General features: G+C 48.3%; 2 protein-coding genes across 4 annotated transcripts; one reads left to right on the top strand and one right to left on the bottom strand.

Moving 5' to 3' along the window:
- Positions 1-3,250: 3,250 nt before the first annotated feature.
- On the bottom strand, positions 3,251-6,295 carry eif4ea (eukaryotic translation initiation factor 4ea). Of its 2 annotated transcripts, none has more exons than XM_084692204.1 (7): positions 6,174-6,295; positions 5,535-5,641; positions 5,257-5,352; positions 4,958-5,021; positions 4,420-4,533; positions 4,165-4,304; positions 3,251-3,926 (listed from the first exon to the last, which is right to left on the bottom strand). In XM_084692204.1, exons 1-7 carry the CDS (start codon positions 6,189-6,191, stop codon positions 3,812-3,814), a joined length of 654 nt encoding a protein of 217 aa, XP_084548330.1. In that variant the 5' UTR covers positions 6,192-6,295; the 3' UTR covers positions 3,251-3,811. The 2 variants fall into 2 exon arrangements, with proteins under 2 accessions (XP_084548330.1, XP_084548337.1); XM_084692211.1 differs by lacking the exon at positions 6,174-6,295 and adding an exon at positions 5,731-6,121.
- A 4,450-nt stretch (positions 6,296-10,745) lies between these two features.
- dgkq (diacylglycerol kinase theta) lies at positions 10,746-22,977 on the top strand. 2 transcript variants are annotated; one of them, XM_084690928.1, is made up of 23 exons: positions 10,746-11,591; positions 13,277-13,392; positions 13,605-13,704; positions 14,584-14,669; positions 15,538-15,663; positions 16,007-16,160; positions 16,609-16,683; positions 16,829-16,929; positions 17,173-17,387; positions 17,518-17,608; positions 17,741-17,795; positions 17,923-17,984; positions 18,252-18,402; positions 18,615-18,653; positions 19,246-19,361; positions 19,618-19,769; positions 20,001-20,149; positions 20,291-20,469; positions 20,795-20,895; positions 21,046-21,192; positions 21,309-21,420; positions 22,468-22,620; positions 22,746-22,977. In XM_084690928.1, exons 1-23 carry the CDS (start codon positions 11,375-11,377, stop codon positions 22,842-22,844), a joined length of 2,796 nt encoding a protein of 931 aa, XP_084547054.1. In that variant the 5' UTR covers positions 10,746-11,374; the 3' UTR covers positions 22,845-22,977. The 2 variants fall into 2 exon arrangements, with proteins under 2 accessions (XP_084547054.1, XP_084547650.1); XM_084691524.1 differs by having other exon boundaries at positions 10,747-11,591; positions 13,313-13,392.
- The last annotated feature ends 2,313 nt before the right edge of the window (positions 22,978-25,290 follow it).

Here is a 25,290-nt window from a genome sequence, read left to right as displayed (position 1 = left end):
TTAGAGACCCCGACCTGTGGACCTCAAACCTGGGGGTTACCCACCCTCCCTCCCCCTCGTGTATCTGTCAGTGCGCATGCGGGAGCGGTTGTGAGAGAGGGCAAAGGTGAGATGTGCAGGGGTGTGTTGTGAGAGAGGGCGAAGGTGAGATGTGCAGGGGTGTGTTGTGAGAGAGGGCGAAGGTGAGATGTGCAGGGGTGTGTTGTGAGAGGAGGACACCAACACAAGAGGCTTAAAAGCTTTTTGGTGGGTTTTCCAAAAGCCCATCAATGTACGGAATACCAACAAAGGGGAAAAAAAAGAAACATCCTTTAGACTAATGAGGTGGTTAGTGGTCCATGGACATCCCCCCTTGCATAACGAAGGGAAAGCAGGAAATGTACTTACACAGAGGGAGAGATAAAAGGATTTGTAAGAGTATGTAAGTACAGAAGAAGAGTAGAGAAAGCAATCAATAATTAATTTACTTTCAACAGTCAGGGGCAATTAACAGGCTGTTTCCCATCATGCACCTAAAAGCGTAGTAGGCAAGGATAGTGCTCTAATCTCAATGACCATTGTCACGATCAAGGATTACACCAACCACCAATCAATGCACACACACAGAGACACAGGCACACAGACACAGAGAGAGACACAAGCACACACACACACACACACACAGAGACACAGGCACACAGACACAGAGAGAGACACAAGCACACACACAGAGACACAAGCACACAGACACAGAGAGAGACACAAGCACACACACAAACACACACACACACAGAGACACAAGCACACAGACACAGAGAGAGACACAAGCACACACACAGAGACACAAGCACACAGACACAGAGAGAGACACAAGCACACACACACACACACACACACAGAGACACAAGCACACAGACACACAGAGAGACACAGAGGAGGCTGTGTGGTCCAGTGGTTAAAGAAACAGACTTATAACCAGGAGGTTCAAATCCCATCTCCGCCTCTGACTCATTGTGTGACCCTGAGCAAGTCACTTAACTTCCTGGTGCTCCGTCTTTCTAGTGAGAAGTAAGTGACTGTGCAGCTGATTTATAGTTCACACACCCTAGTCTCTGTAAGTTGCCTTGGATAAGGGAGTCTGCTAAATAAATAATTATAATTATTAGACACAAGCACCTGCTAAAACTGGAGATTGGCAGTGCATCAAAATATACCAAAACTTTTATTTATGACCAAACACGACGACAGTTCAATTATACATTTTAAAATTCTATATATGCTTCCAGTTGAGGAAAACATGCAAGACTCAATTCAAAGGGTCTTACCAACATAAAACATGGCCTACATAGAGATCTCCACAAGTCGCGCCATCTCAGTCTGCATACAGTCCACTGACAGGGGATCACTTATGTATGTTGCTAGGGGAAACACCGTCATTGCATGGAATGACCGTTAGCTCAAGGTCAGGCTTTGTACGAAAAGCATTTTCAGTGCCTCATCCCTGCCTCATATTAAGTCAACATTGAGCACCTTCAAAACAAGCCTGGCACCACCTGGGTCAGAAGGCCTGAGTGTGGCGCTGGCTCAGAGATGGATGAGGCTGGTCACTGGGGGATCCATTACATATAGAGGGGCTCTGTATCCCTCAGTCCTGGATGCTACCGACACTGACGCTAGTTCGATGCTAGGGAATAACTTCCGTGCCACTGAGATCAATTTGAAATCTCTGATCGTCTCCAAGATGAACGCAGACTACGAGGGACCTGCATCAACACCGTGTAGAGAAGCTGCTTGGAGACTGAACGCAAGTCTTTATTACTGCATTACATAATAGTTTGCTAGTGTGTGTGTGTGTGCGCGTGCGTGTATGCAACATTCGCTTACGTGTGTTTGTGGACATAATTATGCATAAATACAATGAAGGCTTTTTATCAACGGATTAATGTTTCCCACAAGGTCCAAGGCTTTCCATTATGTGCAAAGTGGGAAACACAAAAACTGCACTAGAATTGGCTTCTTGACAAAATAATTGATCCTGTAATGGATGGCCTTTCAGAGAGGAGACAGGAAGTGACATCATTATCCAGCACTGACAGAGCAGGTAGCACCTGCACACAACAGCTCTCCTTCGCGCGCCTGAGTCTTATTTGAGACAGAACGGGACCGACCGACGGTTACCAAGAGCCTAGTTCAGCGACATTACTGTCAAAAACCATGGCGCTAGAGGACACGATGATCTGTTCAGAGCTTCTTATGTCAAGAGCGCCTGGAGAGACTGGGAGAGTTGTGGGGTTATAATTTATCTGCGCTTCGACATAAGCAGGGGTAAAACATCTACTCAGGACCGTTGCTCGGCATGACTCTGGCTCTGCCCCCGCCGCACGGCTTTCACAAGGCGGCGAGCGGGAGTTTAACAGTTGCCTGTGGCATTGTGATGAAATTGAAATGGAAAAAATGACAAAAAAAATAACTCCAGCTGCTATTTACAGATATCTGTTTCTCCATAGTCTGTCCTTACACTATGGTAAAACCCTGATTGGAATAGCAATTTCCTAAGGCCCCTTTTGGAGGATAATCATGTGAACAAAAGGTAACACAGCGTGTGCATATACTGCCTCCGCGTGGATAAGACTCCTGCCAACTGCTCCTCCGTCTTGACAGGTGGAGCACGTGACACCACAGCTGTCCCCATCACCTTCAGCAATACCCGTTTTTTATTCACATCCTAGATCCAGCTGCACAATCAAACACCTCAAAACCAGACGTCTGATTAATCCAGGGTGTTTCAGGATTTGAGGTGTCGCACAAAGCGTCACATTCGCTTCAGGGTTTCACACTGATTAGCACCATTTGCATTTTTTTTGTAGGCTACTTTTTTTTTATCGAAGCCGTTGCACAACTATACAGTGTTAAGCAGTGTCATGTAAATGATACGTCCCATCTCCCATAAGATTGACTATTTAACATCAGACTGAGGCCACTAGACAAAACATCAGGTGCAAATAGGAGCCCTAGCTCACCCAAAATAAGCATGCCAATAAGGGCAGAAATAGAGATTGTAGGCTAATTATAGTAGTAAAGCCTACCTTCAGAGTGAGCTCGAGCTCTGAATGACTTTACTATGATTTGAAATGTAGAAAAGTCCAGAATAGGTTAACCAGAAAAGAATGGTCAAATAAATTACTCCGAAATCAACATAAAACTGGTTTACCCCTCCAGAGTGATTTAAATTTGAAATCTTAGAGTTAAGTAGTAGAATGCACATTGGCTCTTTATGAATAAAGACAACTCACTGTACATTTTATTTACAGCCATGTTTTGTACAACCATAATCCACAGCAGCAGAGCTCCTGTTAAGGCATTCACTAGCCTAGCCTCTGAGACTAGCCTAGCCTCTGAGACTAGCCTAGCGACTAGCCTAGCCTCAGAGACTAGCCTAGCCTCAGAGACTAGCCTAGCGACTAGCCTAGCCTCAGAGACTAGCCTAGCGGCTAGCCTAGCCTCAGAGACTAGCCTAGCGACTAGCCTAGCCTCTGAGACTAGCCTAGCGACTAGCCTAGCCTCAGAGACTAGCCTAGCGGCTAGCCTAGCCTCAGAGACTAGCCTAGCGGCTATAGGCTAGTCGCCGAGGCTAGGCTAGTCGCTAGGCTAGTCTCAGAGACAAGCTTAAGCTCATTTTTTAAATGGCTAAAGTATAACGTATTAAAGTAAAGGGTTACAGGTAAACAGTTAACAGCACCTTCATAAACAACACAGGAAGGAGAACAGAAGAGACGAATCTGAAGATGACAAGAGAATAGAAATGGACTCCCAGGATGCAGTGTGAGATTCCTCAGACAACAAACTTGTTCTTGGTAGTAGAGCCACTCTTGGTGGCGGTGTCTGCATGTGACTGGTACCCTATCACGACCTTGGATGGCACACCCAACCTTTCCTTATATACGCGTCTGGGAAAACAGAAAAACACAGAACGAGAACACAACTTGTAAAAAACAATACAATCTGAAGGAACTTGCTAAGGGTGAATGATATCATGCAAGAGCCATGATTGATGCTCAATGTACTGTATGTAAAATCAGGGCATTTGTTGGGAAGTTCAGTGGGTTTTTTCAAAACTCTTCCAAACATAAACATTTCATGTGGCGGACAACATTTACTTGAGCTCTGATTGTATCTCCACCTCACCCTATGTGTGTGATGCCATCCTTGTTGTCGTAGTCTGTCGTCCATATCGCTATCTTGTCTCCTTTAGTTCGGATGTTAACAACAGCACCACACACATCGTCGCTATGGTCGTCGAATGCTTCCCCTACAAGACACAGGAGCTGCAACACACACCGATAACAATCATGAGTACTCAGAGGGTCCTGGTACTTGGGTACTTGGCTGGGTGGGTGTGGGGCGGTTGTGTTTTGGTGACAGGGTTGTTTGGTGACTGACCGTCTCAAGCCAGAAGCGGTCGAGGTCCGCCCTGCGCTGCTGCTTTGAGAGAGTGATGAGCCAGCGGCCCCCGCGCCTGTTCCTCTCATCCTCCCACATGGGCTCAATGCCATCCTGCCCACCAGCACAGGCCAAGGTCAGAGGTCAACCAGCTACAGCCATCAGCCCCAATACACATACATGTTGCCAGCTCCTAATTAGTCAGAGTGAAGATGGTAACCAGCTGAACTATGCGGGTTCCTGAAAACTGAATTTTGTTGTTCATGCAATATCAAGAATGATATCTAATTGGACAACAGCTTGTTTTCTTGCCAAATGTGTAGCATTGTGAGGTTCACCAGCTGAACTAAAGCTTAAATTACACTTTTGTCATGTCTGACTTTTGTAAATTATTCAAATTTGAATGAGCAGTAGAATAATAAGACCAAGGAGAAGGGTATATTTGAGGCATGCTGACAACAGGGGGTCAGAAATATTCCAAGTGAGAGTAGAAGAGATTTGCCAAAACAAAGCTTTGAAGAGAGCATTCTTCTCTTACCTTAAAAAGCGAGTAGTCACAACCAGAAATCAAGTTGCTCGACAATTGGATGTGATTATAAAGCCTGAGAAAGCAAAAAGAAGCGATGGATTGTGACAGCCATACTGACAACGTGCCTTATTGAAAGGCACTTCGACTGCTCTATTTAAATGATTTGTATTTGCTTTTTACGAAGAGATTGTGATATACACTCAATATCTGATTGGTTCTTGTAGACACAACCACTGTTAAACGACTTATTTTAAGTAATTTCACTGTTTGACTACAAGCACACAGTTTTAATATAAAGGATCACTTACGCCCAGAAGTCTTCCACTGTGTCAAATTTTGAGATCAGCCTCAAATTTGCTTGCCAGGTTTTACTTTTATCGTTCTTAAAAAACCAGAGCGCCCACCTGCAAAGTACAAGTGCAAAAGGGGCAGTCACATATGATCCATCTACAGGCAAAACCCTACAGTTTAGTAGGACTATACCTGTGAGTAAATAATTGAATAACCTACCTAAGGCATAATACAACTACAGAACTAGTATCATTTACTTGTTTAGGTTTGTAAATCAGGGATGAACGGTACTTACTTGTTTTGAAGAGGATGTTTGATGTAGTCTTCAGGACTCGCAATTTCTTTACCGGTTGTTTCACATTTTTCTTCTTCGTCAGAATTAGATTGTTTAGGTGTGGATTCCTGTACAAAGTTTAAGATTGCGCTTAATCCATTACTTGCATGACGCATCAATTGAGTCTGGGCTCGGTTGAAATGTTACACATTCTCACCATAAAAGGATTCAGTCATCGGGCATTAGCTGACATTACAAACAGGCTCTATAAAGAAGTGGGCGGGGACAAGCATGACTTGAAGTAGTGGCGTGCTGTCAAAAACTAGTTTGCTACTTTTGGGGACTGAGCTAAATAATGACAAGCGAATATTATTTGCGGTAAAGTAGCCAAGACATATACCGTATAACTTTTCTAGGCGTTACATAAATGTTTCACTGGAGATTGAGAGTCATAGATGGGTGATCCCACCCAAAAGTCGGACATTCCAAGTCACCATGCATTCCTCTAGTTCCTTCTTGCTAATTTAGCCAGCTAGAATATACCTTTTACACCACAATCTGAACCGCTCACCTGACAACTTTTTACATATGCCACACTAGCCCAACATCCTCAAAGAAGATGATCATTTATCTACAGTACATGGTTATACATCCACTCACCGGTTCAGCGGTCGCCATATTTAGAAAGTCTGATTTACAACTGTTGTGTGGGAATAAAAGGTGATTGGACAGTGCCGTCCAACGTCACACTGACACAACCAACATTTGCACATGCGTACTCAACAAGCGCTACATGTCCAATACATATTAATGTGAACATTTCATTTCCAAACACAGCAATCTGCCCTAAACCCCAACAAGAGAAGTTCCCAGATCTCAGCCCCTCCAGAAAATGATCAGCGTTAACTATTGTGAGATTTGAGATCTGCCAACTTGTGTTAATTTGCCAGTTCACAGATATTTTTCAAGAAGAAATCCCAGCATGTTCGTTCTCCTGCTGGCTAAATGGGTGTTATTTAAAATGCGAAGTCGTGCACGTGTCGACAATGTCATCCACCCGCTGACTCCTCGCACTTACGACCCCCAACGGAGAAGACACCCCGACTGTTCGACTGATTCGTGTTAACAGAAAAGGCAGAACCACATACCTTCACAAACCTACTGATCACTGGGTAAATTGAACACTGCAGTAACAGTTCGCTACAGGCATTGAATGGGTATTTTCTTCAATAAAGATGAGCATTGAAATGGAGGGGCTGACATGCTGCTGATTTTATAATGAAAAATAAGAGTTGAGATTGCCTTCACAACATGACCACATATCTTTACTTCACAAATGCAGTTTCCCCTTTATGCTCTCTCCGTGAGTGAGTGAGTGAGTGAGTGGGTGGGTGAGTGAGTGAGTGAGTGGGTGAGTGAGTGAGTGAGTGAGTGGTCTCTGATCTCTGGACACTGGTCTCTGGTCTCTGGTCTCTGGTCTCTGGACACTGGTCTCTGGACACTGGTCTCTGGACACTGGTCTCTGGTCTCTGGTCTCTGGACACTGGTCTCTGGTCTCTGGACACTGGTCTCTGGTCTCTGGTCTCTGGTCTCTGGACACTGGTCTCTGGTCTCTGGTCTCTGGTCTCTGGACACTGGTCTCTGGTCTCTGGTCTCTGGTCTCTGGACACTGGTCTCTGGTCTCTGGTCTCTGGACACTGGTCTCTGGTCTCTGGACACTGGTCTCTGGTCTTTGGTCTCTGGTCTCTGGTCTCTGGTCTTTGGTCTCTGGTCTCTGGTCTCTGGTCTCTGGACACTGGTCTTTGGTCTCTGGACACTGGTCTCTGGTCTCTGGACACTGGTCTCTGGTCTTTGGTCTCTGGTCTCTGGTCTCTGGACACTGGTCTTTGGTCTCTGGACACTGGTCTCTGGTCTCTGGTCTCTGGTCTCTGGTCTCTGGTCTCTGGACACTGGTCTCTGGTCTCTGGACACTGGTCTCTGGTCTCTGGTCTCTGGTCTCTGGTCTCTGGACACTGGTCTCTGGTCTCTGGTCTCTGGTCTCTGGTCTCTGGTCTCTGGACACTGGTCTCTGGACACTGGTCTCTGGTCTCTGGTCTCTGGTCTCTGGACACTGGTCTCTGGTCTTTGGTCTCTGGTCTCTGGTCTCTGGACACTGGTCTCTGGTCTCTGGACACTGGTCTCTGGTCTCTGGACACTGGTCTCTGGTCTCTGGTCTCTGGACACTGGTCTCTGGTCTTTGGACACTGGTCTCTGGTCTCTGGTCTCTGGACACTGGTCTCTGGTCTCTGGACACTGGTCTCTGGTCTCTGGTCTCTGGTCTCTGGACACTGGTCTCTGGTCTTTGGACACTGGTCTCTGGACACTGGTCTCTGGTCTCTGGACACTGGTCTCTGGTCTCTGGTCTTTGGTCTCTGGACACTGGTCTCTGGTCTCTGGACACTGGTCTCTGGTCTCTGGTCTCTGGTCTCTGGTCTTTGGACACTGGTCTCTGGACACTGGTCTCTGGTCTCTGGACACTGGTCTCTGGTCTCTGGACACTGGTCTCTGGTCTCTGGTCTCTGGTCTCTGGACACTGGTCTCTGGTCTCTGGACACTGGTCTCTGGTCTCTGGACACTGGTCTCTGGTCTCTGGACACTGGTCTCTGGTCTCTGGTCTCTGGTCTCTGGTCTCTGGACACTGGTCTCTGGTCTCTGGACACTGGTCTCTGGACACTGGTCTCTGGTCTCTGGACACTGGTCTCTGGTCTTTGGTCTCTGGTCTCTGGTCTCTGGACACTGGTCTCTGGTCTCTGGTCTTTGGTCTTTGGTCTCTGGTCTCTGGACACTGGTCTCTGGTCTCTGGTCTCTGGTCTCTGGACACTGGTCTTTGGTCTCTGGACACTGGTCTCTGGTCTCTGGTCTCTGGACACTGGTCTCTGGTCTTTGGACACTGGTCTCTGGACACTGGTCTCTGGTCTCTGGACACTGGTCTCTGGTCTCTGGACACTGGTCTCTGGTCTCTGGTCTCTGGTCTCTGGACACTGGTCTCTGGTCTCTGGACACTGGTCTCTGGTCTCTGGACACTGGTCTCTGGTCTCTGGTCTCTGGACACTGGTCTCTGGTCTCTGGACACTGGTCTCTGGACACTGGTCTCTGGTCTCTGGACACTGGTCTCTGGTCTCTGGACACTGGTCTTTGGTCTTTGGTCTCTGGACACTGGTCTCTGGTCACTTCCCTCACATGATCTGGGGTCCCTGTATTTGCCAGTGAACATCCCCATGAAACACAATGATGAAGCGGGCCACTGCTGCCATAGATCAGTGCAGAGCAGTCATTTAGGAAAAGTAGTTTGAAACTGCTTGGATGTGATGACTGGCCTTAGGGAGCCCAGAGACCTTCCAGTAACCTACAGAGTAATAAATGATATATATATATATATATATATATATATATATATATATACACACAAAATAATCACAGAATGTTTCAGCATAGATTTGTTGTGAGGCTGCCTTGTGCTCGACAAAGCAGTACAGACTTTTCCTGTGCTCTAGTTCCCAAACACTGTTGGATCTATACACTCCAGGGTTTTACAACTCCATGCACGTTCATGCAGGTGTTGAGAGATTTAACGCTATTTGTGTATGGCAGCACGGTACAACATTCTGCCTTATCTGCCTTAACGCTCCAAGCATTCGAAATACGACCAATTGTAAGCAAAATCCAGTTTTTACCATAAATGTTCACAACTCATTCAACCATACAGCCTTCCTGTGTGGTTGAATGAGTGGCCCTCTCCCTCTCTATCTCGTACATGTCTCTTCCTTTCTACCACATACATCTCTCTCTCAATATATGCATCTCTCTCTCCCCCCACCTTACACTTGTAATCCCTGTCTACTGTTTCGGTGTTCACACACAGAGCTGTACTGACATGCAATGACAGGCACTCCTAAGAGCACACCCTTTCCCATTACACAGCCAGACAATTACACTGGGGATAATGGCAGTTAAGATGCTACAAACCATGAACATATTTCAGCAGATGACGGTTAACCATAACTTCTGTAGCAGCACAGAAAATACTTATATCTTTAGTGAACTTAATTTGGATTTTTGAGAGCAGGGATCCTAAAATAAAAAGGATGTAATCCGTGCTAAATAAGGACAGCACACAAAGTACTACAGCCCTGATTTTACTTAGTTCTTTTTTCTTTGTTATTCAAGCTGTTCCATAACACCAAGAGGGTGTTCCAGGTGTGCAAGGATTCATTATGCAGAGAAGTGATGGAGAATAAGAATTCGGAACTGGGCTGGTTGTCATTGTAAAATCATGATACTTTGCTGACATCTAGTGTTGAAAATTCACCGGAAAAGTCACGTCTATATTTGAGAGTTTTAAATAGGCCTAAGTGAAATAAAGAGTGAGAGTTAAATGTTAAGAAAAGTCTGTAGGCTAGTAGTAATATTTCAAACGTCCCTTAGAGAACGGGATTAATGGTGAAATAAATAGCCTTAAAAGATATTAAGAAAGGCAAGCCATATGAACAGAAAGAGAGGGGTGAGAGTGTCGGAGGGAGAAAAAACAATTAAAAGGCAGAATATGTTTTCAAGTTTGTTATTGACCGTGAGTATGGTTTCTGATCTACGGTGGTTTATGACGGTGGAGTCGTTGAGTTTGCAACAGCATCTGACAAAGCTTGGTCACCCAGTGTAGGTGACCGGTAACCTCAACGAAGAGAAACTATTTTGGGGAACGGAGACCGCTTGCGGGGACAGTTAACCGATAGACCGTGTCCTGTGTGAAATACTGTGTTGAAAGTTAAGGCCCACACCTGCAATAATTCACATAGGCTATTGATTATGTTTCGTGTTAAACAAAGAGGGGTGGTTGCAAGTAAAAGGATAGGTTGTCATTCAATTTTGTGTCCGTAAACTAGTAGACTTGAACACGTCGGAGATTGGCCATGTGTACTTAGACTACTTTTATTTGATTGGTAGGCTATCAGAAAAGCGAAAGCTTCCTCCCCTCCAAATGCAAGCGAGAGCCTGTTCGGAATTCTAAACGCCTCTACTGGCAGTAACCCCAAACAACTTCAGAGAGATCTTTGCATCTTTACCTAATTGTGTGAAATGTGGCGGAAATTCAACTAAGCCAATCACAGAACTAGCAAAGGCCGCTGAATAATTGATTGTAATGATTTACTAGCCTAGCCCTTGACTCTGGGATGCTGATCGTAAAAGCTCTGAATGATTCAGACCTTGCTGGTCATGTCATGATGGCACAGAGGCAAGGAGGTTAGGGCGTAGGATATGGGCGGAAGTAGTTGGAGTATTTTCATTTAGAACTGCCTCCCAACTATAGCACTGCCAACGTTAGAAAGAAAAATGAAAACAGTTGATTTTACTGACTGAATAGTTGTCGCTGTCGGTAAATTTGTTTCTTTTGGTGTCATAGGATGTCTCTGATTTACCGCCGCCTCACACGCAGGAATTTGGAAGCTTATTGTTTTATGTCATTTTTCCTGGAAACCAGCCTAAATATGTTGTTCTTGACAAGCTTATAGCCAGCAAGCTAATAGATGTAATGAAGAACTCGTAATAACAAGGAATTAGCTTAGTTGGTCTATACCATCCGCATAGTTGCCAATCTTGCTACTAAACCGGAGGGCTGTCATCAATCGTCTGCAGCAGACCACCGTCGCATGAGCACAGCTGGCACCGCTCGCTCCGGTCGGGAGTGACTCGGCGAGGGTGAACGTAGCGCGTTTCTAGCGAGAGCTTGCTAGCTAGCTCAGCAACTGCCTGACTGCGGAAACGGTCGTTTCCCACAAACGTTGGAGACAGATAGTTGTCCTCGACTTGAGTCTTACGCGGGGACTATGGCAGAAAGCGCTCGAGTCAAAAATGTCAGCAGTGAGAGCCCCTGCGCGAGCCCCCGGTCCGGGAGGAAAAAGGCTCAACAGTCTCCCGGCTCGCGCTCCAAGTACCAGGTCAGCGCGCCCGGGCATTGTTTTAAGAGAGTGACTCTCACTAAGCCAACATTCTGCCACAACTGCAGCGACTTTATATGGGGTATTGTCGGATTCATATGTGAAGGTAAGTTCAAAAGAGCAGTTGGCACTTGTTTTGTTTTGTTTAGCTGGCTAGCTAGCTATCTCAACAACTAGGTCTGTAAGCAACCCTCACCAGAACATCAGCCTTCAGGCTAACTGCATTGTTGATTAGTGCACTGTAGACGACTGTCCAGATGCAGAATATTAATGTTTAGCAGTGAAGTTCTCGGCCAAACCAATGGCTTAACTTAATCATGTTTTATAACTTTTAAATGAATGAACGTAAGTTTACGTCTTGCCAGCAACACTTTTCAGACGACAACACCGCAGTGTTGCAGGGCCATAGTGCAAGGCTGTGATAGGATCAGATACATGTGAAATACCGAGTTGTGTGACAAGCTTAAGGAAAACGAAGTATGCATGAGTGTTAGTGACAGGAAAACCCACATGTTGATGGTTGCAACTCAAGGAAGGCTATCGCTAGCCTAAACGTAACAGGTAGTGCACATCCTCTTTCTGTCACAATATTATTTTCTTACCCCCCCCCCTCCTCCCCTCCCCAGTTTGGCAACCACAGGTCTATATGAAGTTATACTAGATACCATAACCTCTAAAAAGAAGACGAAACACAGCGCCAGTACGAGAGCAGATATGATGGACGGCTTCTGTGTTACTGGGCAGATAATGGGGGGGGGCGACGGCGGTGGTGGTGGTGGGGGAGCAGGGAGCGATGAAAAGCCTGTGTTGCGCAATCAACTGCAGTCAAGTCGTGATTTACTTTTCCCGGTTGGCATGGCAACAGGACCCATGGATGCTTGCCGTAGTAAAGGAGACGCTTGGATTGTATTGGAGAGAAGAAGAACACTGAGAGGGGGGAGGGCATGGAAATGTATGCTTATGTAAAGACAGAGAGAAAGGCAATTCAACTTAAAGCCTGCTTCCTGTGTCAGCTGTGCAGGTGTGCATGTTGTTGAGTGGATGCAGATCTGTGGCTGCACCGCAGTGCTGTGGTTAGACCAGAGGCCTTCAGGGCCCACTGCCCTGGATGTGGTAGATGTTTAGATACTCCAACACACCTCAAATGAAAGGGTCCTTATGAAGCTCAGCAGAAGGCTGATAACGACCATTCATTTGAATCGGGTGTGGCGGAGCAGGGAAACATCTAGAACATGCAAGACCGGTCCTCTACCCTGAAGACCAGGGTGGGGGACCTCTGCTGTAGCCTACAGACAAACCCAGCGTTCTGTCACAAGCCCCTTTGATGCCTGTTCAAAGAGCTTCAGTGGAGAGGTATTGACTGGCTCAGGTGACTGACTCAATAACTGCTCCTTTGCATTCTGTTTGATGGTGTGGAACCGAGATCTGATATCTGGCTACAATCGCCTTCGCATCGCCGTGCCCCGAGTTCATCACAGAGGTTTACATGTGCTGTGAACCTGTCTTACGTGAAGTACATGTTCCTGGGGCTTGTTCACAGCAAATCCTCCCGAACCATAAATCTGCATGACCGGAATGAGCGTAATTGCGTGTTTTCCTTGGTATGTACAGTGTGGGTGATGGTTCCCTTCTCCTTGCTGTGTACAGTGTGGGTGATGGTTCCCTTCTCCTTGCTGTGTACAGTGTGGGTGATGGTTCCCTTCTCCTTGCTGTGTACAGTGTGGGTGATGGTTCCCTTCTCCTTGCTGTGTACAGTGTGGGTGATGGTTCCCTTCTCCTTGCTGTGTACAGTGTGGGTGATGGTTCCCTTCTCCTTGCTGTGTACAGTGTGTAACTTCATGTGCCATGAGAAGTGCCTGAAGACGTTGAGAACGGTGTGCTCATGCTTGGCCCCGACGCTGGTGCAGGTGAGTCATGTCACTGCTCCTGTACCGCAGAATGTACCCCTCAATATACCCTCATGTACCCCTCAATATACCCTGATATACTCCTCAATACACCCTGTGATTGTTTGTTGTGAGCATCGAAACGCATGGTTGAACTGGTGTATACATACACAGGAAGGTGTCAGGATGGAAACACCATTGTTGTGTGCTTATTTTAGTTTTTTCCTCTCCAGCTCCCCGTTGCTCATTGTTTCGGTCCAGCTGGGCAAAAGAAAAGATTTTGCTGCGTGTGTAGAAAACACCTTGAAGGAAACACAGCGCTACGTTGTGAAGGTTGGTATTTTAATGACTTGTAAACCTCTGTGTGTCCCAGCTTTGACCACTGTACCTCTGAGCATCAGTTTGGCCGGTGTGTTTATTTGTTAAATCCTGGCTTCAGCACTGATAATAATGGTTCTGTAGAAGCCAGGGCACACCAACCCAATCTATGAGGAACAGCAGGAGACAAATAATTGGTCTTTGTGTGGGCGCAAGCTGTCAGCAGTGGTCTGTTGTTCAGGTTCTGCTCGGTGAATCTTTCTGTAGCCACTTTCATTTGGAGTTAATTACAGAACAGGCATTGTCTGGCTAGAAAAATGTTACATCAAAATGTTTGAGTTTTATTATCTCATCTCTGTGTAGAACTGAATAATGGTGACATCAGGATTCTGTAACAGGGAAGTCTGAAGACCGTTTATAGAAACCTTATATCTAGAAAACCGCAGATACTTGTCTCAAGAACCGTTTAGTGAGGCCCAAAGTTTGCAAATGCTACTAATAGTAGCATGTAAATCATTTGCTATGTGTTCAGCAAAACAACACCAAAATAGCACAAACATATCAATCCTCTAGGACCTCTAACCTCAAACCACAGGTTGTAAAAACGACAACGTTCACACGGCCAATATTGGTTATTTATTTAATGAATATATACATAAACCTGGTTGGTGAGCCGCAAAGAACAAATGGTATCTTGGTTGGCAGAATCCGTTTTGTCGGCGTAGGTTTAACAGGGGCACAGTAGTAGCCTTAAGTGTCAAGAGATCATTGAAACAATTTCACCAATAGTTATCGGCAGTATAGGGGTAGTTTTAGCATACAGGGTTATACAGGTGTTTGTCCCCAGCTAATGTTCAGTCTAAATCTCCTGTTGTGTTCTCCTGTCTGTTTCAGTGTGTGAGCTGCACGTCCACGCTGACTGTGCGATGTTCAGCTGTGGGGACTGTCGGGTCTGCCACCAGGATGGGACGCAGGATCGAGTAAGTGTCCAGTAGCACAACTGCACCTCATGACTTCCACGCTTATTTACCTTCAGCAACAAGCACAGGTGCATTTTGAATCCTTGTTCCTGCTCCTCTCCACAGTTGTCTGTAAGTCTGACCTTTCTATGTGGTTTGAAATCAGATTTCACTGCCTGTTCCGTGGCTGCTTTAGGCGAACTACAACCATGCTGTTGGCTGTAGACTGAGAAGTAGGAATCAAGTGCTAGATCTGGCTTTGCTCTCTGATACCGCCGTCCTGAGGTCTGAGTGGGGCTGGATTATTGATGATTGGCAACAAACTGTAGTTTTAGCACTTGCCTCCTGCCAGTCTGGGGAAACTGATGCTGTTTAATCACATCCTGTACACGAGACACTTAAAGGTTGTAATCCCATCCGTCACTCTGGTAACAGCATGGAGAATCTGCCAACTGCTGAGCAGAGGCCCTGGAAGACTAGTCTTTGATTCTACACAACACACAACAATTGAAGTTTAAGATCTACAACGGCTTTGTAGTTACTGTGTTATGTTACCATTTCCCTCTGTGTGTGTGTGTGTGTGTGTGTGTGTGTGTGTGTGTGTGTGTGTGTGTGTGTGTGGGGGGGGGGGTTCCTTTAATTGATCTGCTCGAGAATGCGATCTGTCACAGGATTACACTGAAATCAATATCGTTACACAACAAACCACACAGCTGTTGATACATTGTAATTAGATACATAGATAACCCCTAGTGTTTGTCTGTGGATCTCGCTTGTGTGCGTGTGTGCTTTCTGGTTTGGAATCTTTTTTTTTTAAACGGCTGTCCGACGCCAGATTAGACCCCAGAAATGAAAAAGAATAAACAGAGAGTTTCCTTTCCTGCTGCAGGACGTGTTCCACCACCACTGGAGGGAGGGGAACATCCCGTCAGGGGCGCGCTGCGAGCTGTGCCGCCGCACCTGCGGCTCCTCTGACGTCCTGGCCGGGATGAAGTGCGAGTGGTGCGGCATCACGGTGAGCTGGAGAACCCGGCAGGCTCTAGGACCCAGCAGGCCGGAGGGTCGGGGTTAGAGGGATTAGATCCTGCAGGGGGGTTCAGGAGTTAAGGAATTCAGGAGATCTAGATGAGAACTTATGTGAAAGGGAAACGTGTCTTAAACCAAGAAAGCCTAGCACAGTCTAAGTGTCGGCCTACGGTTTCCTCTGCCGAAACAACCCCACAGTTCAGTACCAGTGATTTGAGTCACCACAGGTCACCACAGGTCACTACCAGCTAGGACTAAGGACGGTATATGTACAGTACATTTCATGCTAGCGCCTGCAAGATGGATGGCAGTGTGACATGGTGTTTCTCCAGGCACATGCTGCCTGCTATGTCATCGTGCCTCCAGTGTGTGATCTGGGCCGGCTGGCCGGCGTGCTGCTCAGACCGGCCTGTGTTCAGCTGAGCTCCAGGAGCTTCAGCAAGATGCACTGCTACCGCATCTCAGAGAGCTGCCAGAATGAGCTGGGTAAGCCTGCGGCCACACACCCTCCTACACCTCCCTTATACACTTGTACAAACACACACACACACACACACACGCTTGTGTACTAACTAAACCACTCACACACACATATACGTGTGTATGTACACACTCATACTAACTAAAGCTGTTGCTCATAAGCCACATCCTCTTGCTTTTTCTGTAGACACAGTCACACTGTTTTTCTGCTGTGAGAAAAAAGGTCCCACCATTGTATAAAAAAAGTGTTAACTTAAATGTGCTCAAGTACTTAAATGTGCTGTTTAGTGAAAGTAAATGGAATACAGCTGTAGATGGAACATAATAAACTATTCAGTAGACATACCTTGATTGTTGAAAGTTAAATTAACAGACTTTTCTGTTTGGTAAATGGGATATTGATTGTTTCATGTTTTTGCCCCAGATTTGACCATTTCACATTGTCCTCCCCTAGATCATTGTGATGAGGTTGACAGTCACCTGTCTGCCCCAGCCAAGGACAGCCAGCCAGCCTCCACTCCTGATTCAGGTACGCACCAAAAACACAAACAACAGCATAGTAATACAATGGTTGGTGCATCGTGAACCTGAAACTCACACTACAAACTGACATCCCTTTAACTCTGTTTGTCTGAAGAGCCCCTATCTCCTGTGTGTGTGTTTGCTAACCCCAGGAAAGCAGGTGTTGAAGGTTTCAGATGGGGATGATGCCATCAAGCGGGGCTACTTTCGCTTGGTCTCCATTCCTCGAATAACCAAGAATGAGGAAGTGTTGGTGAGAAGCTGGCCGTTACCTGAGCCTGATTAACGTGTGAATAACTCAACTGACACAAAGGATGTTTTTTACAGTGTTCCTTCTGTTCACTGGTACAGTTCAGGCTACAAGCTTTGTTTTAGCCTGGAAATGTAAGGAACACTTGCTCCTTTCCACAGCAGCGGCAGTGCCTTCAATCATTCAGTTCATTTAACAGTGTAATAGTGAAGTAACGGAAGTCATGAAACCATCTGTGATCTGCAGGAATCTGCGCTGAGGGCCTTCTACCTACCTGACGAGCCCAAGGACTACGACCTGCACGAGTACGGACAAGCACCCCTGCAGTCCGACGACATCCTGAACCGCAACGGTAACCCTGACAACAAGAGCATCTTCAAGGACTGCGTTCCCGAGGCGTGGGTTCTGAGGGCCAGACCCCAGGACACGGAGGGGCTGAACATCTACGCCGGCTGGCAGAAGTGAGGGCTTCTGGGAAGTGTAGTTTCCCCCCCCCCTCCCCCCTTCTGATTTAAGGGACCGTCCACCAGACGATGGTTAGAACTATAAACCGTAACCAAAAAGTGTGTGTGTGTGTGTGTGTGTGTACAGGGTCGGTGCGCCCTATGTCTCCATCTCCATATCCAAGAACAGTACAGTGGATTCTGTCATCCAGGAAGTCCTCATTCGACTGGATAAACAGGTGCCTTTACAAGACGTTATTGATACACCTGATATTAGGAATAAAGGCTATTTAGTCTTGATGCCCAATATACTGTATCAGCCAATCTACCTTCCTATCTGCTCCTGGTAACCTCTGAGCTGTTCGCCTTAGGCAGAGGACCCCTCCCATTTCAACCTTGTGGAGGTGTACATGGGAAGCAGGCAAGGTCAGTACTCGGGGCAAAAATACACATTCATCAAATTGAACAGATTAAAAAGTTTTCTCTGGGTCAAAGGTCACTCAGGCGTTCAATCAGACTGATGGTGTTTTGTGTTGTGTTGTGTTGACCGCAGTTCAGAGACAGGTGCTGAGTGGTCAGGAGATGCTGCTGGACAAACTGCAGGAGATCCGGAAGGTGCTCTATTACTAATGTCTGTCCACCTGGGTTATCTAGTGTTGAGGTGACTGTATGAATGGGTGCATCCTTGGAGCCATATCATGTTGAATATGTTGTAGGCCCTGGTGTGGCTCAGTGAAGGAAAAGTCTGAAGTCATTTTCGAACGTTTGATATCCGTTTAAACAACGGGTTTAGAGGTGAACTAGATAAAGGGGAAAAAATCACTGCAGTGGCCGCAAGCACACCTCACGATTTCCCTGGAAATGGTACCTTCTCTCCTGCAGGTTTCTCTGAGGCAGATGAACCAGACTCGCTTCTACGTGGCTGAGAGCAGGAACAGCAGCGTGCAGGTCCAGCTACTCATAGGAGGATTGCCCCCTCTGCTGAACAAGGACCAGTACTCCCACCTGCTTCAGGAACACCTGGCTGTCAAGAGTCAGTTCACCCCCCGCAACCGCAACCGCCTGGCCCTACTCACGCCACTTAGCGCTGTCTCAGCTGGCTTTAACAGGCCTTTACATCTGGGGCACTAAATAAACTATCAATACCCACACCTCTCCAACCTAATTTCTTCTTCTGCTCTCTCTCTCTGTCTCTCTCTCTATCTCTCTCTCTCTGCCTCTCTCTCTCTCTGCCTCTGTCCACAGGTCACCTGATTGCCACAACACATGTCTACGGGAGCCAAGGTAGGCAAGTTGTCATGGACCCCCCCCCCCTGCCCTTCTCTAGCTCTTTCACAATACAGGCCAGTGCTCCACTTTGAGTAATACCATGCAGTATGTTTCAAGAGCTGAATGAGGCCACGTGGTCCGTGTGCCATGCCACAGCATTGCATGGCCCCCCTCTGTCACAACCCATATCCGCTTGGTGCTGCCTTGTTGAAACGGTTTTACTTGGCCAAGTTATTTGATTGGACGAGGTATTCCGCTTTTGTGCAGGAAAAAGTGTTGCTTGGCAAAAGTCAGACGGAGTTGCGGAAGAATTTTGTTTTGCCGGTTTCAAATACTTGATCACATTTTTAAAAATCGGAATCTGTTGTCGCTTTGTTAACTAATGAACTTTTGGATACAGTGATTATCTACGGCATGCGGCCTCAATATCTGACCAAGTCACAGCCGTGTTGATATTCAGCGATAATGTGCTTCCTGTGATACTGCTTAAATATAGACACAATTTGTACTTGTCTTTGGTTTAAAGCTTTTGCTGAATGAGTAAATGTATACTGTGATTTGACCTGTCCGTCTGTGTGTGTGTGTGTGTGTGCGTGCGTGGTGGCAGGAGCGCTGGTGCTACAGATATCGTGTTTCTCAGAGGCGGAGAGAGTCTACATGCTAGCCAAGGACACATCTGTCTGCAACAAACAGCTCACCTCCCTGGTGATACCCCAGATACTGGTATAAAGTCTCGCTTCCCTGCAGGCGCTAGTTAAAGTTTGGTAGAGATATCTAGTTTTTGGGGTGGTGAGATTGGGCTGCCTTTGAACGAAATGTAACATTTCAACCAAAGTCTACATTTTGGCTGCTATTCTGAAGGCAGCGTCAGCCAGGGTGTAACAACAATGATGCTTTAGTGAAAACCCCACTGCACATCAGCTGACACTGTTGTTAACCCACACAGCACATCAGCTGACACTGTTGTTAACCCACACAGCACAACAAGTTGGAGAGAAGCTGCTGTCCCTTGCTGGTGTTTGTGAACCCCCGGAGTGGAGGGCTGAGAGGACGAGAGCTGCTCTACAGTTTCCGGAAGCTTCTGAACCCTCACCAAGTGTTCGACTTGACCAATGGTGGACCACTGGCAGGGTGAGACTGGGAGATGTGAACTTAAACCAAAACACCAAACACTTATAAAATAAAATAAAAAGTCAAGAGCCAAAAGTGAATATGTTTTCTCTGTGTAGTGGTCTCAGTGGTGCACAACTGTTTGTGTATCACTGTAAGAAAAATTAACAAGAAAATAGTTTATAAAAATAGTTTTTTAAGTTGTTAAAAAAAGAAATCATATTTTGGTTGCTTTTTTTTCTTCCCCTCCAGACTCCACACGTTCAGGGAGGTCCCCCACTTCCGGGTGCTGGTGTGTGGGGGGGACGGAACGGTGGGCTGGGTCCTGGGAGTCCTGGAGGCCGTCAGGCACAAGCTGGTCTGTCCTGAGCCCCCGATTGCCATCATCCCTCTGGGCACAGGTTAGAACACTGCCCCCAGACAGCCATGAACCTGGTACCACCGCCAATACACAGAATCACACCTCCAAACACCCACACAGCGTCTGCAGCTGACCCTGGATGTGTCTGAGCGTGTTGTCCCTGACGCCCTGTCCCCCTCAGGGAACGACCTGGCCCGGGTGCTGCGCTGGGGGGCGGGCTACAGCGGCGAGGACCCCCAGAACGTGCTGCAGGCCGTGGACGAGGCAGAGGAGGTGCAGATGGACCGCTGGACCATCCTACTGGATGCCCAGGAGATGAGCGGGGGGGGGGAGGAGAACGGCTACCTGGAGCCTCCCAAGGTCTGTAAGGAGGGAGGGAGGGAGGGAGGGAGGGAGGGGGGAGGGAGGGAGGGAGGGAGGGAGGGGGGAGGGGGGGAGGGGGGGAGGGAGGGAGGGAGGGAGGGAGGGAGGGAGGGAGGGAGGGAGGGAGGGAGGGAGGGAGGGAGGGAGGGAGGGAGGGCGGGCGGGAGGGAGGGAAGGAAGTCTGGAGGGAGGGTGGGAGGGATTAATAGTGATGGTAGGAGTGATATTAGATGTAGTGATATTGGTGTGTGACGTTTGTCTTGGTTCCTGGTTGGAGGTCCTGAGGTGTGTGACAGTGCTGCTCTCTGCTGTTGAACCATAGATAGTGCAGATGAACAACTACTTTGGTCTGGGCATCGACGCAGAGCTTACCCTTGACTTCCACCACGCTCGCGAGGAGGAGCCAGAGAAGTTCAACAGCAGGTAAGTAACACTCTGGACCCATCGCCCCCTGTCTGCAGGGAGGACACAGCTGCTGTCGTCATACATGCTGCGGCACAGAACAACTGTGAAAGTTAGTGTGGGGGCCTCCCTGCCTAACCAGGTTCTCTTGATGTGTGTGTGTGTGTCTAGGTTTCACAACAAGGGTGTGTATGTGAAGGCAGGGCTGCAGAAACTTAGCCACACCAGGAACCTACATCAAGACATTCGGCTGCAGGTGGACAAACATGAAGTGGAGCTGCCCAGTATAGAGGGACTGATCTTCCTCAACATCCCCAGGTACACACACACACACCCACATGCAAGCACACACACACACACTCATTGTCTTGCACATACACAGGCTTAATTACTTGGACCATTATGAACCCTCTACTGTGTGCGTCTGTGTATAGTTGGGGCTCTGGAGCTGACCTGTGGGGATCAGAGGGAGACGGTCGTTTTGGTCGTCCCCGTATCGATGATGGGATGCTGGAAGTGGTGGGGGTGACGGGGGTGGTGCACATGGTGAGTACTGACCCCTGCTCCTACTGACCTCTGCTACTGACCCCTGCTGCTACTGACCCCTGCTCTTACTGACCCCTGCTGCTACTGACCCCTGCTCCTACTGACCCCTGCTGCTACTGACCCCTGCTCCTACTGACCCCTGCTGCTACTGACCCCTGCTGCTACTGACCCCTGCTCCTACTGACCCCTGCTGCTACTGACCCCTGCTGCTACTGACCCCTGCTGCTACTGACTCCTGCTCCTACTGACCCCTGCTGCTACTGACCCCTGCTGCTACTGACCCCTGCTCCTACTGACCCCTGCTGCTACTGACCCCTGCTGCTACTGACCCCTGCTCCTACTGACCCCTGCTCCTACTGACCCCTGCTGCTACTGACCCCTGCTCCTACTGACCCCTGCTCCTACTGACCCCTGCTGCTACTGAATCCTGCTCCTACTGACCCCTGCTGCTACTGACCCCTGCTGCTACTGACCCCTGCTCCTACTGACCCCTGCTGCTACTGACCCCTGCTCCTACTGACCCCTGCTCCTACTGACCTCTGCTGCTACTGACCCCTGCTGCTACTGACCCCTGCTCCTACTGACCCCTGCTGCTACTGACCCCTGCTCCTACTGACCCCTGCTGCTACTGACCCCTGCTCCTACTGACCCCTGCTGCTACTGACCCCTGCTTCTACTGACCCCTGCTCCTACTGACCCCTGCTCCTACTGACCCCTGCTTCTACTGACCCCTGCTCCTACTGACCCCTGCTGCTACTGACCCCTGCTCCTACTGACCCCTGCTCCTACTGACCCCTGCTGCTACTGAATCCTGCTCCTACTGACCTCTGCTACTGACCCCTGCTGCTACTGACCCCTGCTCTTACTGACCCCTGCTGCTACTGACCCCTGCTGCTACTGACCCCTGCTCCTACTGACCCCTGCTGCTACTGACCCCTGCTCCTACTGACCCCTGCTGCTACTGACCCCTGCTGCTACTGACCCCTGCTGCTACTGACCCCTGCTGTTCCGGGACAGTAGATCAGCTGAGTGTTGTTTGTGTCACAGGGCCAGGTGCAAAGTGGGCTACGCTCGGGAATCCGCATCGCCCAGGGCAACTACGTGCGCGTCACGGTAACCAAGCCCCTCCCGGTGCAGGTGGACGGGGAGCCCTGGATCCAGGCCCCTGGACATATCATCATCTCCGCCGCCGGGCCAAAGGTCAGGGGTCACCCGGGTCCTCAGGGGCCAACACAGTCCTCCAGACAGGACACGACTGGTGAACTCTCCACACCTGTAAATGGTGTGTTCATCCTGAACAAATTGTGTGTGTTTGTGTGTCTCAGGTGCGGATGCTGAGGAAGTCCAAACACAAACAGAAGAGGTCTGCAGGGCTGAGAGAGACCCGGTCTGAGAGCCCCTCATCCAGCGATGGAGGCCAGTGACCCCTCACCCCCTCTCCCCTCCTGCCCCTCACTCACCCCCTCTCCCCTCCTGCCCCTCACTCACCCCCTCTCCCCTCCTGCCCCTCACTCACCCCCTCTCCCCTCCTGCCCCTCACTCACCCCCTCTCCCCTCCTGCCCCTCACTCACCCCCTCTCCCCTCCTGCCCCTCACTCACCCCCTCTCCCCTCCTGCCCCTCACTCACCCCCTCTCCCCTCCTGCCCCTCACTCACCCCCTCTCCCCTCCTGCCCCTCACTCACCCCCTCTCCCCTCCTGCCCCTCACTCACCCCCTCTCCCCTCCTGCCCCTCACTCACCCCCTCTCCCCTCCTGCCCCTCACTCACCCCCTCTCCCCTCCTGCCCCTCACTCACCCCCTCTCCCCTCCTGCCCCTCACTCACCCCCTCTCCCCTCCTGCCCCTCACTCACCCCCTCTCCCCTCCTGCCCCTCACTCACCCCCTCCTCCCCCTCACCCCTGCCCCTCACCCCTGCTCTCACAGCTGCTCTCCCCTGAGCTGCTCTCCTGGTCGGGTGTTGAGCTCTCCCAGCCTTGCCTGGTCTCCAGGAGGAGCCCTGTTTATACCTGCTCTCCACTCCAGCGCTCCTCTGTCCAATCACCTAACCATGATCATGTCATTGTTGGTTAACCACAGCTAGGCGCAACAGGGTTAACTCTTTCAGATGAATGCTGGTTTAGAAATACCACTTGTGGTGAATCGAATCACGAATGATTGAAAATATTTTTATGTTTTGATTTTATCTGCTCCTTGTTAGGTAAATGCCACTGAAAAAGCAGTCTATGTAAAATAACTGATCCTAAAACAATATAATAATTATTTCAAATGAGACAACTGAGCAGATTGATGATCTAATTATAATAACACAAGAAAGTTTTACTTCGTAGAAAGAAATCTGGTCCTAAAATATTTAAATAATAGAAGATTTCCCCCTAAAAAGTCAGTACTAGGTATTCTAAACTAGTACTTCGTACTCAGCCTAAACCCACATAAGCACCATTAAACAGCCACTCAGTGGAAACTAGTGTGTTATGTATTCAACAGTGGGCAGATAACATATATTTTTTATTGGATTACTGTCCACATGGAGAGCAATAAGTATGTTAACTACAAGTTGGTTCTTCGAGGCAAATCAAAAGTCAAGATGTTTAACTTTGTTGTAACTGGCACAGTTTGGTCAAACTTGACAGACCCAGAAGACTGCCACATTATGATGGATATTCCTAACAGGAGCTTCCAGTTGTTGTGTTCAAAATGTGCTAATCAGTGCTTTCTCACAGACTCACAGCTACAGTACATGTATCTTAATTGCACATTAACATCTGTAGCCAAGTACCTTCTGATGTGTATCAGATCGTTCTCTGTAGCAGGTTGCTATGCTACAGTATACATACTTACCAAGACTTGACTCCTCAGCAAATGTATTTTTGTTGTCATAAGAGACGTCATCTGAAAATACGTTATTGTAAACAGTTAATCTCATTAGTCTATTAGATGTTCAGGGAAGTTTAGTCCTGTGCACTAATGCCAAGGTTATGTTTTGTATGGGAGAAATGGTGCTTTTGAGAACTCATTCTCCAGTTGAAAGTTTCCTTGTGGAAGGAGGAACTTCGACCACATTCCTAGTGATGCAGAACTTAGAAATACAATCACACACCGTCTCAATAATACTAAACATGTACAAAGGATCTTGTTTTAGCTCTCAGCTGATGCCTGAAAGTATTTGATTTGAGTTGATGGACTTTTTACTCGACATGTCTGTATGTAGACTGGCTCTGTTACTCGGTGCTGGTGTGTAACATGTTTAAATTGTTGGTTCAGCTTGTAGTATCCATTACAGTCAAAGCCACCAACCAGGTTTCAAGGTGAAGTCAGACACGGTATTTTTACTGTGCGGCTTGAAATTGTAATCTGGCTGGCTTTGAATGGATAGAGAATACCTTTGTACAGTACTGTTGGGTTATCAACACCAACACACACACTGGTGTCTTAGTTATGTGTTGCTGTTTGGCTGGTCAACATGCCTTCTGGTCTCCAGTCCTCATCTCCTCAGTTTACTATCGACTGAAAAAGTCGAGTCCCGGGGAGGTGTGTTCCTCTGGGGTGAGTCGCAGCGAGGTGTGTTTGTCTGGGGTGAGTCCCAGGGAGGCCTGGTCCTCTGGGGCGAGTCCTAAGGAGGCCTGGTCCTCTGGGGCGAGTCCTAAGGAGGCCTGGTCCTCTGGGGTGAGTCCTAAGGAGGCCTGGTCCTCTGGGGTGAGTCCTAAGGAGGCCTGGTCCTCTGGGGTGAGTCCTAAGGAGGCCTGGTCCTCTGGGGTGAGTCCTAAGGAGGCCTGGTCCTCTGGGGCGAGTCCTAAGGAGGCCTGGTCCTCTGGGGTGAGTCCTAAGGAGGCCTGGTCCTCTGGGGTGAGTCTTAAGGAGGCCTGGTCCTC

Source organism: Hypomesus nipponensis, chromosome 1 (assembly GCF_054491055.1).
Source record: "Hypomesus nipponensis isolate SF chromosome 1, ASM5449105v1, whole genome shotgun sequence".
Taxonomy (NCBI): domain Eukaryota; kingdom Metazoa; phylum Chordata; class Actinopteri; order Osmeriformes; family Osmeridae; genus Hypomesus; species Hypomesus nipponensis.
This window is presented reverse-complemented; position numbering and strand designations above follow the sequence as displayed.